The sequence below is a fragment of the Mobula birostris genome, chromosome 26, assembly GCF_030028105.1.
Source record: "Mobula birostris isolate sMobBir1 chromosome 26, sMobBir1.hap1, whole genome shotgun sequence".
NCBI lineage: Eukaryota > Metazoa > Chordata > Chondrichthyes > Myliobatiformes > Myliobatidae > Mobula > Mobula birostris.
Window position 1 is genome coordinate 24990894 of NC_092395.1, and position 19695 is coordinate 25010588.

The window sequence follows — 19695 nt, forward strand, 5'->3', positions numbered from 1 at the left end:
ACAGGCTGCTTATAAAGAAGAACGGGCAACGTGAATGTTCATGAGAAAAAGAAACCCTTCAGACATATGCTGTCACATATTAGGATCGTGGCTGAACTTTCTCAGCTGCCCATTCTTGCCAAGTACACTCACAATCCCAAAACCTACTGATCTCAGCCTTGAATTTAATGAAATAAGGACTCAGCCCTTCAAGGCAGGGAGTTCCAAAGATTCACAGACTTCTGGATAAATGAATTTCCTCTCACATAGAACACCGCCTACAGATCTGCAAACAGATGGTCATGATTATATCATATGAGGAACCCTTGAATGTCCTCTTCCCAAAAATGGGAGCTGAGCTGTTGGTCTGGTGTCTATCAAAGTTTCAGAAGTGATACTGTTTGCTCTGGAGGACTTGTTGGAAAGATGTACACAAGGTTCACAGATTATTTCCTGAGATGATCAGCTTTTCTGATGCAGACTGACCCCTTTGCTTCATGCTTATAAAGGTGATCTTACTGAAGTGTACAAAAAAATTTTTAAGATAGCCTTGACAGTAGATTGGGGATGAAATTTCCCTTAATGGGGTGTCTAGAACCAGAGGTTGGAGCTTCAAAATAAAACTGGCCATTGAGGAAAGAGATGAGAAAAATAAATTCTCTTTATGCAGAAGGTGGTGAATCTTTAGAATTGTCTGGCCAAGAGAACTGTGGAAGCTCAGTCACTGAGTATAATCAAGGCAGATGAATAGATATTAGGTTATTAAGGGCTGAATATATATGCAATTAGTACTGGAAAGTGGTTCTGAGATTACAAGGTCAGCCATGATCTGAACAGATGCCAGAGCAGACTTGAGGAACTGATGGCCCACTTCTACCTTTTAGACCATATGACCATAAAATATAGGAAAATCAGCCCATCAAATCTGCTCCACCATTCATCATGGCTAAATTATCATTCCTCTCAACACCATTCTCCTGCCTTCTCCATATAACCTTTGACACCCTGACTAATCAAGAACCTACCAACCTCCACTTTACACTCAATGACTTGGCCTCCAGAGCCATCTCTGGCAATGATTTCTACAGATTCACCACTCTCTGGCTAAAGATATTCCTTCTTATCTCTGTTCTAAAGTGACAACCTTCTATTCTAAGGCTGTTCCCTCTGGTCCTAGACTCCCCTACTATAGGAAACATCCTCTCCACATCCACACTATCTAGGCCTTTCAATATATGGTAGGTTTCAATGATATCTCTCTCTCTCTGTCTCTGTCTCTGTCTCTCTTCTCCCCCACCCCTCTCTCAAGTACAGGCCCAGAGGCATGAAACCCACCCCGTACGTTAACTCAGTCTTTTCTCGTGAACCTCCTCTGGATCCTCTCCAGTGCTAGCATATGTTTTCTTAGACGAGGACTAAAACTGCTCACCATACGCCAAATGCAGTCTGATCAATGCCTTATAAATCCTCAGTATTACATTCTTGATTTTATATTCTGCTCCTCTCGAAATGAATGCTAGCATTGTATTTGCCTTCCTTACCACTGACTCAAATTGTAAGTTAACCTTTAGGGAATCTTGCATGAGGAATCCCAAGCCCTTTGTGCCACTGATTTCTGAATTTTCATCCCATTTAGAAAATAGTCTACACCTTTTTTCCTTCTACCAAAGTGCATGACCTAATATCCCTAATCATTCCCTGTCTATCCAAATATATATATATATCCAGTTCCTTAGAATACCTTCCAATAACTTTCCCGCTACTGATGTCAGGCTCACGGGCCTATAATTAAAAGACATAGAACACTAGGGCAAAGAAACAGGCCTATTTGGCCCAAATAGTCCATACTGAATAATTTATCTGTCTAGTCCATTGACTCCACCTAGACCACAGCCCTCCATACCCCTCCTATCCATGTACCTATCCAAATTTCTCTTAAACATTGAAATTCAACCCACATCAACCACTTCCACTGGCAGCTAGTTCCACACTCTCACCAGCCTCTGAGTGAAGAAATTGCCTCTCATGTTCCCCTTAAACATTTCACCTTTCACCCTTAACCCATGACATCTAGTTCTAATCTCACACAACCTTAGCGGAAAAAAGTCTGCTTGCATTTATCCTATTGATAACCCTCATAATTTAATGTGTCTCTATTAAATCTCCCCTCATTCTCATACACTCTGGAGAATAAAGTCCTAATCTTTTCAACCTTTCCCTATAACTCAGGTCCTCAAGTCCTGGGAACATCCTTGTAAGTTTTCTCTGCACTCTTTCAATCTTATTGACATCTTTCCTGACCAAAACTGCACACAATACTCCAAATTAGGCTTCACCAATGTTTCACACAAGTTCAACATAACATCCCAACTCCTGTACTCATACTTTGGTTTATGAAGGCCAATGTGCCAAAAGCTTTATTTAAGACCCTATCTACCTGTGACCCCACTTTCAATGAATTCTGGACCTGTATTCCCAGATCCCTCTGTTCTAGCACACTCCTCAGTGCCCTACTGTTCTACAACAGTTCTATAAGGTTCTATAAAACCTACCCTGGTAGGCCATCCCAAAGTGCAACACCTCACACTTGTCTGCATTAAATTCCAATCCATCTGTCATTTTCACAGCTGGTCCAGATCCCCCTGCAAGCTTTAATAGTCTTCCTCGCTGCCCACTACTCCCCCAATCTTGGTGTCATCTGCAAATCTGCTGATCCAGTTTACTACAATGTCATCCAGATGGTCAATATAGATGACAAGAAACAGTGATCCCAGCACTGAGCTCTGCTGCAGTCCACTAGTCAGAGGAAACCATCCACTGCTACTCTAGCACCTGCCGTCAAGACAATATCCAATCCAATTTACTACCTCATTTTGAATGACAAGCAATTGAACCTTCTCGACCGACCTCTCATGTGGGACCTTGTCAAAGGCTTTGCTAACGCCCAGATAGACAGCATCTATCATGCCTTGCCTGCATCACCTTTCCTGGTAACTTCCTCAAAAAACTTTAAGATTGGTTAGCCATGACCCATCATGCACAAAGCCATATTGGCTACCCCTTATCAGTCCCTGTTTTATATCCAGTCCCTTAGAATACCTTTCAATAACTTCCCCAGTACAGATGTCAGGCTCACCAGCCTATAATCTCCTGGTTTATCCTTAAAGCCTTTCTTAAACAACAGATCAACATTAGCTATTCTCCAATCTTATCACTCTGCAGGAACATTGTATCATTTCTTAATGCATGCATTTCTAAATTTCTAAATGACATATATGGAGGAATCTAAGGTGGGGTCTTATATGGGAGGCACGGTTTGAGGGTCGGCACAACATTGTGGGCCGAAGGGCCTGTACTGTGCTGTACTATTCTATGTTCTATGTTCTATAAATGAGGACTGAATGTCCTCATAATCTAATCCTCTGGCACCTCACCCTTGATAAGGATGTTTTAAGTATCTCCGCTGGGGCCTCTGCAACTTCTGCACCATCCACTCTAGTTTTCCTCAAGATAGCAAACACCTCCTCCTCTGTAATCTCTATATGGTCCATCATGCTACCGCTGCTTTGGCTCACTGCTTTAGACTCAGTGTCCGTCTCCCGAGTAAATACAGATACAAAAAAATACATTTGAGATCTCCCCCATCTATTTTAGCTCCATGGATAGATGACCACTCTGATCTTCCAGAGGATGAATTTTGTCCTGTAGGAGCCCTTAGGATTCTCCTTCACCTTGTCTGCTAGAACAACCTCATGTCTCCTTTAAGCCCTCCTGATTTCCTTCCTAAGTGTTCTCTTGCATTTCTTATACTCCTCAAATACCTCATTTGCTCCTTTCTACCTTTGCCTGCTGTGCACCTCCTTCTTTTTCTTAACCAGGACCTCAATATCTCTCAAAGATCAAGGTTCCTTATACCTGTTGTTCTTGTTTTTCAATCTGACAAGAACATACAGACTCTACTTTCAAAATTTCACTTTTGACAGCCTCCCACTTACCAAGTACACCTTTGCCAGAAAACAATCTGTTCCTATATTCACACTTGCAACATCCTTTCTGACACTACCGAAATTGCCCTTTCTCCAAATTAGAGTCTGAACCTAGGGACTAGATCTAACCTTCTCCATAATTATGTTGAAACTAATGGCTTTATAATCACGAGATGCAAAATGTTCTCCTACGCAAATTTCTTACACCTGCCCTGTCTCATTCCCTAACTGGAGATCGAGTATCACAGTCCCTCTAGCTGGGACTTTTACATACTGATTAAGGAAACTTTCCTGAACACATTTGACAAACTCTATCCTATCCAACCCTGTTACAGTATAGGATTCCCAGTCAATATGTGGAAAGTTAAAATCATCTACAATCACAACTTTATGTTCCTTGCAACAGACTGTGATCTCTACAAATTGCCCCTCTAAATCCAGCAGGCTGTTGGGTGGTTTATATTATAACCACGTTAATGTGGTCATCCCTTCCTTGTTCCTCAGTTCCACCCATAAACCCTCAGTAGAAGATCTCTCCAGTCTGTTTTGTCTGAGCACTGCCATGAGAATTTCTCTGACTAGTAATGTCACCCTCCCCCTTTAATCGCTCCCACTCTATTATGTCTAAAGGAACAGAACCCTGGAACACTGAGCTGCCCTCTCCTGCAACCAAGTCTCACTAATAGCTACAGTGTCATAATTCCACATGCTAAACTCATTCGCCTTTCCTATGATACTCCTTGCATTGAAATATACACAATCAGAACATTAGTCCCACCATACTCAACGTTTCAATTCCTGACTTTGTATGTAGTCATATCAATACCTTGTCTCACAACCTCTCCACTTTCTGCTCTGGCACGCTGGTTCCATCCCCCGGCAACTCAGGTTTAAACCACCTCCTCCCCACCCCCCCCATGCAGCACTAGCAAACCCCTCCCACAAGGATAGTAGTCCCTCTCCAGTTCAGCTGCAAACTGCCCCTTCTGTGCGGATCCCACCTTCCCTTGAAGAAAATCCAATGATCCAAACATCTAGAGCCCTCCCTCCTGCACCATCTCCTATTTTTGGCCTCAGTCGCACAAGGCACAGGTCACGATCCTGAGATCACACCCCTGGAGGTCTTGTCCTTTAACTTAGCGCACAATTCCCCGAACTCACTTTGCAGGACCTCGTCACCCATCCTACCCATGTCAATGCTACTAACATTGACCACGATCTCTGGCTGCTCACCCTCTAACTCAAGAATGCTGTGGACTTGATCCGAGATGTCCCTGATCCTGGCACCGTGGTGGCAACGTATCAACCAGGAATATCATCCTTGTCCGTAGAACCAATTGTTTGTTTCATTAATGAGTGAATCCCTTATCACTACAGTTCACTTCTCCCCACCCCCAACCCTCCTGAGCCACAGAGCCCGACTCAGTGCCGAAGAATAATACTTCTTCTTTGGGATGTATCCATCCTGCACCTTCCGAATTGCTTCCAGAAACTCCTGTCATTCCTGCTACTGTCCCCTTCCAATCAACTCTGGCCAGTTCCACTCTCATTGTACTACTGACACATCTGATTTTAGCTCTCATCAAGCTGCAGGGTGAACGTTATCATATTATGATCACTGTCTCCTAAGAGTTCCTTTATCTTAAGCTCCCTAATGAAATCTGGTCATTACACAACACCCAAATCCAAATTGCCTTTTACTTAGAGGACACAACCACAAGCTGCTCTAAAAAGCTGTCTCATAGGCATTCTACAAATTCCCTCTCTTGGGGTCCAGCACCAACCTGATTCTCCCATTTTACCCGTATATTGAAAGTCTCCCATGACTATCAGAACATTGCCCTTTTTACATGTATTTTCTAGCCCACTTCCTGGCTGCTTCCATCAGGGTGTTTTCACCCTTATAGTTCCTTAATCTACCTACAAGCATTTTACATCTTCCAACACAATGTCACCCCTTTCTAAGGATTTGATTTCATTTTTTGCCAACAGAGCCACCCACCCCCTCTGCCTCCCTGCCTGTCCTTTTGACATAATGTGTAACCTTGGATGTTAAGCTCTCAACTATGATCTTCTCTCAGCCACAACTCTGTGATGCCCACAATATCATCCACATGCCCTGCTAATTACACAATGCCCTACTAATCTCCAACTGCGCTGCAAGATCACCTACCTTATCTGTATACTGCAGCAGACAGAGATGGGAGATGAGGGACTGTTCGTCACGTCTGTATTGGGCCTCATGGTAACAGTACAGGAGCTCACAGACAGAGATGGGAGATGAGGGACTGTTCGTCATGTCTGTATTGGGCCTCATTGTAACAGTACAGGAGCTCACAGACAGAGAGGTCCAAACAGGACTTGGATGAGGAATTAAAATGGCAGGCCAGCGGTAGCTGGGACTGAACACAGGGGCTCCATGATGCAATGACCAATCTATGTTTGCTTTTGCTAATGTACAGGAGCCACATTGGGAAAACCAAATGCAATACAGCAGATTGAGAGAACTGCAAATGAATTATTGCTTCACCTGGGGGAAAACTGGGTTGCTGGATGGTGGGAAGGGCAGAGGTGAAAAAGCAAGTGTTTCATCTCCAGGGGTTACCCGTTGAAGTGCCACAAGCTGGGGATGGGAGAGAGGACTGGGAGCCACAAAGGGAGTCATCCCTGTGAAACACCTACAAAATGCTGGGGGAACTCAGCTAGCCAGGCAGCATCCATGGCAGAGAATAAACAGTCAACGTTTCGGCCCAAACCCTTCCTCAGGACTGAAAAGAAAAGGGGCAGAAGCTTCAGCATGAGATTTCAATTGTATTTCTCTCCAGAGGCGCTGGAGTTCCTCCAGCATTTTGTGTATTGCTCAAGATTTCCAGAATCCTTAGGGTCTGTCACGTTTACAATCCCTGTGAAATTGTGAATGGAGAGAGGAGCACATATCTGGTGGTGGGACTGTGTTAGAGCTGACGGAAATGGATGAGATGCCATCAAGTGTCATGTCCAGTATGGTGGAGGGGAAAAGTAGTTCAGGGCCCTGGACCCTGGACGGATGCAGTGACAAGCAGCCAACAGAAAGGACCTCAGACTCCATGCTGATTGTGGACTACAGGAGGAATGGAGACAGGCTAGCCCATATTGACATCAATACATCTGGGGTTGAGAGGGTGAACAGCTTTAAGTTCCTCGACATACACATCACCGAGGATCTCACGTGGTCTGTACACACTGGCTGTGTGGTGAAAAAAGCACAACAGCACCCCTTTCACCTCAGACAGTTGAAAAAGTTTGTTATGGGCCCCTAAATCCTATGGAATTTCTACAGGGGCACAATTGAGAGCATCCTGACTGGCAGTATCACTGCCTGTACCTCCCTTAATTGTAGTTGTCAAATTAAGTCAAATTTATTTATATAGCACATTTAAAAACAACCCACGTTGACCAAAGTGCTGTACAGATCAGAGCAGAATAGCTAAAATTACAAATACGAGAAACACAGACATAACCAACAAGGCAAACAGCTTATAGGCACAAAAGAAACAACACGAGGGCCTAGGCACAAGCCAAAAATCAGCCATATCAAGAGGATTCAAACGCTAGTGAATAAAAGGAAGATTTGAGCCTGGATTTAAAAGAGTCGATGGAGGGGGCAGGTCTGATAGGGAGGGGAATGCTGTTCCACAGTCTAGGGGCTACACTAGCAAAAGTGTGGTCACCCCTGAGCTTAAGTTTAGATTGTGGGACAGCCAGGAGCCCCAAGTCAGCCAACCTGAGGGACCTGCAAGTAGAATAAGGGGTTAGAAGGTCTGCGATATAAAGTGGGGGGGGGGAGCCCATTTAGGGCTTTATAAACAAACAGGAGAATCTTAAGATCAATTCTGGACCGTACTGGCAGCCAGTGGAGGGAGGCCAGGATAGGAGTAATATGGTCTCTCTTCCGGGCACCTGTCAGGAGCCTGGCTGCGGCGTTCTGGACCAGTTGCAGATGAGACAGGGACGACTGACTAATCCCAGTATACAGGGAGTCGGAGTAGTCCAAGCGGGAGGAAACAAGGGCGTGGATGACTTTCTCGAGATCTTTGAAAGAGAGAAACTGCTTGATTTTGGCAATAGTACGAAGCTGGAAAAAACTGGCTTTTACTACTGCATTAACTTGCTTGTCAAACTTAAAGGCGGAATCAAATATCACACCAAGGTTTTTGACATGGGGTTTGACAAGGGTGGACAGGTTACCAAGACTGTCAGTAATCACTTTGATGGAGTCAGGGGGGCCAAATAGGACAACTTTAGACTTGCCTTCATTCAGCTGTGAGAAGTTTTGTGCCATCCCACACTTTATGACCTCAAGGCAGTTCATGAGGCTGACTAGATTTGACTGGTCATTTGGTTTCAGGGGGAGATGAAGCTGTATGTTGTCGGCATAACGGTGGAAATAAATGTTGTATTTTTGAATGATTTGGCCGAGGGGATGCATATATCTAGAGAAAAGAATGGGACCTGGGATGGACCCATTGTGGGATCCCACAGGAGAGACTAGCTGGGGGAGAAGAAATTTTGCCTATGTTGATGGAGAAGCTTCTATTTTTGAGGTAGGATGTGAACCAGTTCAAGGTAGTGCCATCAACACCAACCCTGTATTGGAGACAGTCTATTAAAATGGCATGATCCACAGTATCAAACACTGAGCTGAGGTCAAGAAGAGTTAGAAAGACAGAGTCACCCGAGTTGATGGAGAGGAGCAGGTCATTGTACACTTCCAGCAGGGCAGACTCTGTGCTACGATAAGCCTTAAAACCTGACTGAAATTAGATTATTAAATTGGATTATGAGGACACTCAGTCCTCATTTACTGTCATTTAGAAATGCATGCATTAAGAGATGATACAAATCTTTCCAAGATGTTGTTTTGGTGTAAGTAGGGCAGCAATTGACTGAGAAAAACCTTTTCGACAACCTTTGACAGGAATGGAAGTTTAGAAATAGGTCTGTAGTTACCGGTAAGGTAGGGTCTAAGTTGGGTTTTTTCAGGAGGGGCTGGATCACGGCACTCTTGAAGCAGATTGGAACAGTATCAGTGGCCAGGGAGCTGTTGATAATAGGGAGGATGCTGGGACCGGCTATGTCAAAGACGTCCTTCAGGAGGGCAGTGGGGACAATGTCAAGGAGGGAAGTGTATTGGGTTGGAAACGGTCCAATTTAGATGAACAAACCAGTGAGACAGCTAGGTCACGGGTGGCAGGTGGGGGTGGGAATGTTCATTCTAATATCCTCAACTTTGCTCATGAAGAATTTTAAAAATTCTTCACACTTAGTAGGGGACACATCTGAGTTGATACTAGGGACGGGACAAATGACAGTTGGACTCTGCAGAGAGTGGTGCGGACAGCCCAGCATACCTGTAGATGTGAACTTGCCACTGTTCAGGACATTTACAGATTCAGGTGCGTAAAAAGGGCTCGAAGGGTCATTGGGGACCCGAGTCACCCCGACCACAAACTGTTCCAGCTGCTACCATCTGGGAAACGGTACCACATCATGAAAACCAGGACCAACAGGCTCCAGGACAGCTTCTTCCACCAGGCCATCAGACTGATTAACTCACGCTGATACAATTGTATTTCTATGTTATACTGACTGTCCTGTTGTACGTACTATTTATTACAAATGATTATAAATAGCACATTTAGACGGAGATGTAACGTAAAGATTTTTACTCCTCGTGTATGTGAAGGATGTAAGTAATAAAGTCAATTCAATTCAATTTAGTGAAAGCAACGGATGGAGACGGAATTGTGCAGAATTTGTTTTTGGATAGATCCTCCCTGTTGTCCCTCTCTGGCAAGTACATCCTTCCTTAGTTAAGAAATCAGAGCTGTACACAACACTTCAGCTGTGATATCACCAAGGTTCCGGTCTTTCTTACTTCCATATTCAAGTCCTCTTGTCACAGAGACGAACATATCATTCGTCATCTGTATTTGTGCTAAAATGCAGAATATTGTTTGAGATTGTATGTTTGAGTAGACACCAAAAAATGGACTTGAATATTCACATTGGTAAGAAAAATGAGTTAACCTGCGTTGCCTGATCAAACCCTTGCAGGTCAGGGCAAGCATTTATGTGGATGTACTGTGGACAGCATTCGAAATGGTCGCATCACTGTCTAGTGTGAAGGGGCCACCGCAGAGGGTTGCAAACTCAGCCAGCACTCACCTCCCCAGCATCGAGGACATATTGAAAAGTGATGCCTCAAAGAGATGGCATCCATCATTAAGCACCCCTTTCAACCAAGACGTGCCCTCTTCGTACTACTACCATCAGAGAGGAGCCCGAAGACACACACTCAAGGTTCTGGGAACAGCTTCTTCCCCTCGGCCATCAGATTTCTGAACGGACAGTGAACCAACCCATGAACACCAACTCACTACTCATTTTGCACTACTTAAATAATTTAATGTTTTTATATATTTCTTATTGTAATTTAAGGGTTTTTAATGTATTGCACAGTACTGCTCCCAGAAAACAACAAATTTCACAACACATGTCAGTGATATTAAATGCTATTCTGGATATAACTAAATACTGACTTATGTTATGGTTATACAGTGAGGTCACTGGACCTGTGGCATTACGGTATTGAAGCAACCCCAAAGAAGAAAGGCCTTAACTCCGAGTGGAGTCATTAGGACGCTGTCATGACAGTGTTTTTTTAGCAGGCTTTCTTATTCTTACGAGGTCAAGTTGCTAGCTCGACGCTCAACCCAGCACGGATGGAAAGCGTGCAAGGGAGCCGGCTGGATTCGAACTCTGGAGCCTTCGCTCTGAAGTCCGGCGCTGATGCCACTACGCCACCAGGCAGCTGATGCAACCCGTTGCTTAGTTAAATATGTTGAAATTTAGAAGAAGTCATGTCTTACCAACCGCGAGGCCTGGGTCGCTGTTCATCGTCTGCACTATCTCCATTCCCTGCAAAATCACATTAACCATCAGCAATACAACTCTTAAGCACTCGAACAAAATAACTTGGAATTCCTTGTAAAATAAAGCTTGTAGCATGTCGGAAATGCTGAAGTTACAATCCCTGCTGCACAGGTCTTAAAACCCCCCAATAAAGTGATTAGTAAATGGTTAGATAATTCATAGTCATGGTATGGCAAAGTCGGAGACACTTCACTGTGTCAGTCAGTGTAATCGGTTATTAAAACTTGCAAACTCTACCACTAGAAGAGGGGTGAAGAGCCAGGGTACAAAGAATGAAAATGGATGGCAATTAAATCAGAAAGGATGTGAGGGAAAACTTTCTTTACACAGCGAGGCCTCTGGGTCTGAGATGCATTGCAGATTCAATAATAGTCCTCACTTTGAGAGGGAGCTAAGTTACATTTTGAGAGGAAAGAATTTGTAGCTAGACGATGAGGTGGTGGTGGAGTTAATGGGGAGGAGGCATGGGGATGGGGGGTGAGTGGGGAGAGAAGGTGTGGTGGGGTCAAGCAGGGAGAGAAGGCATGGGCGCCAAGTGTGGAGAGAAGGTAAATTGCTTTTACATAGAGCTGGCAAGGACTTAAATGGGCCAAATGGCCTGCTTCTATTCACTAGTCTTTACCTTTCTGCATACCTAGCGTGTTCTAACATCTTTTTCTCACCACTTAACTCATTTATTCTACCCTGCTTTTTCTAAGAGTATCAAATTATTGGTCACCCATTGCTGATTTCTAATTCTCAGGTCAGCTACAATTTCTGGAAACTTTATCAGCTCCATTGATTTTATACTACTATTAATTTCTTCTCCTTTGGGGGTTTCTGCATTGCAGGACATTTATCTTACAATTTGTTTTCTTTTTGAAAATCTAATCTTTGCATATCCACTGTCAAGCTTTTCAATATTGCCCCAGTCAACCACAGCTAATTCTCTCGTACCTTCACAGCTTTCTTTGTTAAGATTAAGACTCTAGTTTTGGGTCAGTTTCAAAGTCAGCACAAAAATCCATCTTTTTATTGCTGTTCTTCCCAGAAGTCCCCTTTACAACAAGAGTATCAATTAACTTCTTCTCATTGCAAAAAAATTAGCTTTTCCCTAGAAACCTCTAGTTGACATTCAATGAATTATTATCGCAAACTTGATGTATCCATTTTTTATAGATTCAACTTCCCCCTGTTAAATGCACCTTCTGAATTTCCCAATTTATCTCATGTCCAATATTGCAACTACTGTTTGGTGGTCCCCACTCACGTCTTCTTCCCTTTGCTATTTCTTAGCTCGACCCAAAATATTCTAGTTCTCCAGAGGATCTACAGAGCTATGGCCGTTTCTCACCACTGCACTGATCTCCGTCCCTGTTAACACTTCCCAATTTGGGTTTATTTCCAAATGGCAAATATCTTTGCAGTTCAGCTCTCAGCTTTGATTGCCCCGCAGCTGTGTTTCTGTAATGCCTGTGAGATCACAACCATTTCCATCTATTCGCACCTTTAATTTTCCTCTGCCTCTTTATTCAGCTGGCAATCTCTCTTCCACATCCTGCCCCGCTTCTCTCGTTCCTGGATTTCTTTTGCTGATGCCAAGCTTCAACCGTTGCCTGCTGCACCAGCAAACCCTCCTGCAAGAATCATGTCTAATACCAGGTGAGAGGGGGTAGGTTCAAGGGGGATGTGAGAGGTAAGCTTTTTACTCAGAGAGTCATGGATGCCTGGAATGCACTGCCTGGTATGGTGGTTGAGGCAAATACATTAGGGGCTTTTAAGAGACATTTGGATAGGCACATGGATGTAAGGAAGATGGAGGGATATGGACATGGTGCAGGTAGGAGGGATTAGTATTTGGGTGTTTTTGGATTTTCTTTTTAGCTGGTTCAGCACAACATTATGGGCCAAATGGCCTGCTCCTGAGCTGTACTCTTCCACGTTCTATGTTAACATCTGTCCCAGTCCATCCAAGTGCTATTCGTCCCATTTGAACAAGTCCCAGCTGCCCCACAAACTCCCAATGTACAGTAATTACAGATTAACTGAAGATGACTTCTGTGATCCTTATTTCAAAGGAGGTCTTTTCAAAGCACATTTTCACAGCTTCTGCTTTTATGATCCAGGTTCAGATCTGAACTGTGACTGACTGTGTGGAGTGTGCACGCTCTCCTTTTGCTTAAAGAGGTGCAGGCTAGTAGGTTAACCGGACGTGGGGCTGCCTCTGTGCTTTATGTCAATATAATGTGGTACCTGGTTTAGGACGATCCAGTTGGGGTCAATCTGTGCATCTCCCTCGGGGTCCAAGACGATGGTCTGAAAAGCTCGGAAATCGGTGAGTGTAATCTGCGCATTCTCAGGACAAACATCGATGACATCAATCACCTTGTCGGCATCAAAATCCTCTTCACAGATGTCTCCGATCCCATCACCTGTCAGATATTTCACACAAGAGGATTTTTCCAATAATTTCGCACTTATTCAAATATTTATTCTTGACATTGTAAAGAGCCTACTGTGTCTATATCAACACTCCTTTAAGTCAGTCTTAAACTTAAACCCACTGAAAGCTCCCCCAACACTGTACCAAACTAACCGCAAGAGGCCAGTAAAACCAGTGGGGATATGTCACAGAAACAGCGCGCAGTTTGTGATATAAGTTCAAAGTTCAAAGTAACTTTATTACCCAAGTACGTATAAGTCACCATCTACCACCCTGAAATTAAATTTCCGCAAGCATTCACAGTAGAACAAAGAAATTCAATAGAGTTGATGAAAAAGTACACACAAAGGCACACAAGTAACCAATGTGCAAAAACAACAAAAATAGTAATAAATTAACTAATTAATTAAGTAAATGCATGAATGAATGAATGAATGAATAATACTGAGAAAATGAGTTGTCGAGACCTTGAAAGTGAGACTGTAGGTTGTGGAATCAGTTCAGGAGTTGAGGTGAGTGAAGTTATCCACACTAGTTCAGGAGTCTGATAGTTGAAGGGTAATAACAGTTCCTGAGCCTGTTGTGTGGGACTTAAGGCTCCTGTACCTGTTGCCTACTGGCAGCAGCGAGAAGAGTGTTTGTTGAAGAGGTCCTTGATGATGGACGCTGCTTCCTGACAGCAGCGCTCCGTGTGGATGTGCTCAATGGTGACACGGGCTTTTCCCGTGATGGACTGGGCTGTACCTACTACCTTTTGTAGGCTTTCCTGTCTTGGGTTGTTGGTGAGAGTACTTCCTGTGCTCTCCCAAGTACTTTCTGAAGGTGATGTGGGTCGGGTGTGAGCTCCCACTGCCCATTCTGGCAGGGAGCTCCAGATCGTCTCCGCAGTCCGGGTGAAAAGAATGTTATCCTTAACTTGCCACCAATCTATCTACTCGTTCACTTTGTTAATAACCTCTTTCTCTGGGGGTCACAGGCCTATCCTGATCATGTTATCCAGACCTCTCATAATTTTGAATGTTTTATTTAAACCTCCCCTAAGTCTCCGTTCTCGTGGATCCTGAGTGTAAAGCCTACCCACTCCAATGCTCCAGTGAACAAGTCGACAGCAGCTTGGGGCTCGACTTCGGCTCGTGTGCAGGCACAAGCTCGCTGCAGCTCAGCTTATGTATGGCCCCTCGGTTCCGGAGCGCAAAGCCCATAGTTTCTCAATAGCGCCAAAGATTCGCTCTATTTTCTCACAAGCTTGTGTCAAACTCTAAACTAATTCCACTTCCTACTCTTCTCCAAAATACCCTCAAATAAATCCCAACCAAATCCCGATGCCCCATTCTCTCTCCCTATAGACGTGTAAAGAATCCCAAAACTCATCTCACTGTCCTGCTCTCATCCAATAGTCCTGTATGGTTTCCAGCCTAATCCATTCTCCCTCTCATTACCAAACTAAACTCCCAGAGCTTATGATCACAACCATAAGGAAGGTGTGGCAGCATCTGTACTTTCTTAGATGGCTAAGGAAGTTTAGCATGTCATTGAACACTCTATCAAACTTGTACAGATGTACTGTTGAATGTATCCTGACTGGTTGCATCGCGGTCTGGTTCTGGCGATTGGAACGTGCAGGGGTGCAAGAAGCTGCACAAAGTAGTGATCTCAGCCCAAAACATCGATGGCACATCCCTCCTCACCTTGGAAAGTATCTACACTACGTGCTTCCTCAAGAAGGCAGCATCCATCCACAAAGATCCTCACCGACCCAGCCAATGCCATCTTCTTGCAACTACTATTGGACAAGAGTATAAAAGTCTAAAGTTCCCCCCACCAGCAGGTTCAAAAACAGTCTCCTCCCTTCGACCATTTGGTTCTTGCACCAACCCACACAACCGTAATCAGAACTCAGAATAACAACGCTATGATCACTCCGCACAACTAACTTTTCTTTGTTCAAATTGTCTTCTCTCTTGTATAATTTTGTACAATCTACGTTTAGTTTGTTTTTATCTCACGAATGTTGCATCTCTGATGCTCTGAACTTGCAGTACTCCGTCAAGCAAAATTTTTGTTGCTCTGACAATAATTTTGATTTTGAAAACAAATTATAATATAATATTTCAAGTATTTTCAGTTTTAATTGGGATTTCCACCATCTGCACTATTTTTTCTTTTCCAGTCCCTCCACCTGGCTCTCACGCCATCAATGGCTCAGAGTTTAGCCGTCTTTACGCACCATCAAGATCCTGTTGAGTTGGATTAGCTACAAGTCGGCAATTGTCCGGTCCAGGGGGACGCGTGTCAGGGATCCCGTCATTGTCATCGTCATCGTCGCACTCATCACCCAGGCCGTCTCCGTCAGTGTCCTCCTGGGCACTGTTGATGACCGTGGGGCAGTTATCTCTGCTGTCCTGATGGCCATCTCCGTCACTGAGGGCAGAGAGAGAGAGAGAGAGAGAGAGAGAGGACTTTCTATTTACTGTAGATCACTCTGCTCTGAGATACCCACGCACCTACAGCCAGAAACTGCTCACACACACACACACCCTCACACAAAGATGTGAACACCAAATAAACCAATGTTACCCCGTTACCCCTCCTCCAACACACACACACACACACACGCACACACAGACGCACACGCACACACACACACACGCACGCGCGCAGACACACACACAGAAACACACGCATACATACGCGCACGCACACACATACAGCGCCCCCTCCACACACACTACAAATACACACACATGCACACACACACACATTCAGACACACACATACGCACATACAAACACACACACCACAAATACACATACATACACACACAGAGACACGCACACAGACACAGCCCCCCACACAGACACACACACACACACACACACACACACACACACTTCTCCCTGCTTTTGAAGCCACAGTTGACACCGGAGAGGGCTAAAGATCACGCCTCAGGGCTGGTCAGCATCTCTCACTCTGCCCTTCTTATTACCGGCTGTCAACGCGGCGGCCCCACCCCATCCCCAGCTCACCCAGAACGCCGCCTCCCCTCCTCACCTGTCTGTGTTGGTGTCACAGGAGTCGCCAACAAGGTCGTGGTCAGCATCCAACTAGAAAACCATCGAAGACAACATCAGATCAAGACTATCAACCTCAGCTTTCCCAGATTATTAACAGCCCCTGCCCTACATCCAGATCCCCAGCGAGGGTGAGAGGTGGAAATGGAAGGAAAGGGTGCTGAACGTTGATAAGTTCCAGAGAGAGGGGGGAAAAGGGGCCACAAAAAGAACAAATACTGAACAAGAGAAGTCCCAGACACCCCAAAGTGAGCAGGTGACGCTTCACCACCAGAAGTCAAAAGCAGAGTAAAGGTTAGGTTAGTTGTCACATGTACCTCAAAGCGTACAGCAAAATGCGTTGCTGGCGTCAGATCAAACCAGCGAGGATCGTGCTGGGCAGCCCAGAGGTGTCACCGCGATTCCAGCGCAAAGATATCATGCCCGCAAGTTACTGCCCGAAAGCGTACGGCTTTGGAATGTGGAAAGAAACACGAGCACCCAGAGGAAATCCAGACAGTCACGGGGAGGGGACGGTCACGGGGACTGACTGCAGCAATGGAATCCTGGTCTTCCAGCTGGCGGTGAATAGCGTAACGCAAACAGCTAAATTACTGGGTCACCCAGGGGTCTGAGCAAATATGCTCAATCTGCCCCCACAGGCAACATTCGACAATGACGAGATTATAGTGGTCTGAGAGAACTCCAAAACTCTGGTTCTACCAATGCCGTGCAATCTCAGATGACATTAACAGATCTTTCACTGAAGAGGTCCCTCCGACAGTGTAACACTCCCTCAGTACTGTCCCTCCGACAGTGTGGGACTCCCTCAGTACTGACAGTGAGACACTCCCTCAGTACTGTCCCTCCGACAGCGTGGGACTCCCTCAGTACTGTCCCTCCGACAGTGAGACACTCCCTCAGTACTGTCCCTCTGACAGTGTGACACTCCCTCAGTACTGTCCCTCTGACAGTGAGGCACTCCCTCAGTACTGTCCCTCCAACAGGGTGGGACTCCCTCAGTACTGTCCCTCTGACAGTGTGACACTCCCTCAGTACTGTCCCTCCGACAGTGTGGGACTCCCTCAGTACTGTCCCTCCGACAGTGTGACACTCCCTCAGTACTGTCTCTCTGACAGTGTGGGACTCTCTCAGTACTGTCCCTCTGACAGTGTGACACTCCCTCAGTACTGTCTCTCTGACAGTGTGGGACTCTCTCAGTACTGTCCCTCTGACAGTGTGACACTCCCTCAGTACTGTCCCTCCAACAGTGTGGGACTCCCTCAGTACTGTCCATCTGACAGTGTGACACTCCCTCAGTACCGTCCCTCTGACAGTGTGACACTCCCTCAGTACTGTCCCTCCAACAGTGAGGCACTCCCTCAGTACTGTCCCTCCGACAGTGAGGCACTCCCTCAGTACTGTCCCTCTGACAGTGTGACACTCCCTCAGTACTGTCCCTCCGACAGTGTGGGACTCCCTCAGTACTGTCCCTCTGACAGTGTGACATTCCCTCAGTACTGTCCCTCCGACAGTGTGGGACTCCCTCAGTACTGTCCCTCTGACAGTGTGGGACTCCCTCAGTACTGTCCCCCTGACAGTGAGACACTCCCTCAGTACTGTCCCTCCGACAGTGTGGCACTCCCTCAGTACTGTCCCTCTGACAGTGTGACACTCCCTCAGTACTGTCCCTCCGACAGTGAGACACTCCCTCAGTACTGACCCTCTGACAGTGTGGGACTCCCTCAGTACTGTCCCTCTGACAGTGTGACACTCCCTCAGTACTGTCCCTCTGACAGTGTGGCACTCCCTCAGTACTGTCCCTCTGACAGTGAGACACTCCCTCAGTACTGTCCCTCCGACAGTGTGGCACTCCCTCAGTACTGTCCCTCTGACAGTGTGACACTCCCTCAGTACTGTCCCTCCGACAGTGTGACACTCCCTCAGTACTGTCCCTCCGACAGTGTGGGACTCCCTCAGTACTGACCCTCTGACAGTGTGGGAATCCCTCAGTACTGTCCCTCTGACAGTGTGACACTCCCTCAGTACTGTCTCTCTGACAGTGTGGGACTCCCTCAGTACTGTCCCCCTGACAGTGAGACACTCCCTCAGTACTGTCTCTCCGACAGTGTGGGACTCCCTCAGTACTGTCCCTCTGACAGTGTGACATTCCCTCAGTGCTGTCCCTCTGACAGTGTGACACTCCCTCAGTACTGTCCCTCTGACAGTGTGACACTCCCTCAGTACTGTCCCCCTGACAGTGTGACACTCCCTCAGTACTGTTTCTCTGACAGTGTTGGACTCCCTCAGTACTGTCCCTCTGACAGTGTGGGACTCCCTCAGTACTGTCCCTCTGACAGTGTGACACTCCCTCAGTACTGTCCCTCCGACAGTGTGACACTCCCTCAGTACTGTCTCTCTGACAGTGTGGGACCCCCTCAGTACTGTCCCTCCGACAGTGTGACACTCCCTCAGTACTGTCTCTCTGACAGTGTGGGACTCCCTCAGTACTGTCCCTCTGACAGTGTGACACTCCCTCAGTACTGTCCCCCTGACAGTGTGACACTCCCTCAGTACTGTCCCTCTGACAGTGTGGGACTCCCTCAGTACTGTCCCTCTGACAGTGTGACACTCCCTCAGTACCGTCCCTCTGACAGTGTGGGACTCCCTCAGTACTGTCCCTCTGACAGTGTGACACTCCCTCAGTACTGTTCCTCTGACAGTGCAGCGCCCCATTAGTACTGGTAATTTTCTGGTCAGCAGCTTGGATCGCGGTACATATTGACACCAACAGCACGGGTAGAAAAGGGGAGGAAGTCATGAAGAGAGAATTTCGGGAGTTCGGGAGCAAGCTGAAAAATTGGACTTCCAGCGTAGTAATCTCTGGATTGCTGCCTGTGCCACGCACCAGTGAGCGTAAGAATAGGATGATTTGACAGATGAATGTGAGGCTGAGGAATTGGTGCAGAGGGCAGGGCTTCAGATTTCTGAATCATTGGGGTCCCTTCTGGGGAAGGAATGACCTATACAAAAGGGATAGGTTACACCTGAATTCCAGGGGGATCAAAATTCTTGCAGGCAGTTTTTTTAGAGCTGTTGGGGAGGGTTTTAACTAAATTGGCAGATGGATGGGACCTGAGTGATCAGTCTGAGTATGGGATATTTGGTATACAGGTAGATGCCGTGTGCAGTGAGATTTCAGGTACGATAGATAGATGATAGGGCAAAACTGCAGTCAGTGGGATGCATGCAGTATGCGGAATAAGGTAGATGAGATTGGTAG

General features: G+C 45.9%; 1 protein-coding gene across 1 annotated transcript in view; it reads right to left on the reverse strand.

Annotated features, from left to right (window-relative positions):
* The window catches only part of comp (cartilage oligomeric matrix protein), a 40704-nt gene that overhangs the window by 5628 nt on the left and 15381 nt on the right, over positions 1 to 19695 (reverse strand). The window contains exons 13-16 of the mRNA XM_072243964.1: positions 16414 to 16466; positions 15590 to 15783; positions 13173 to 13351; positions 10877 to 10925 (exon numbers count right to left, since the gene is read on the reverse strand). Coding sequence (XP_072100065.1) covers positions 10877 to 10925; positions 13173 to 13351; positions 15590 to 15783; positions 16414 to 16466 — 475 coding nt within the window. The remainder of the gene's footprint in view (positions 1 to 10876; positions 10926 to 13172; positions 13352 to 15589; positions 15784 to 16413; positions 16467 to 19695) is intronic.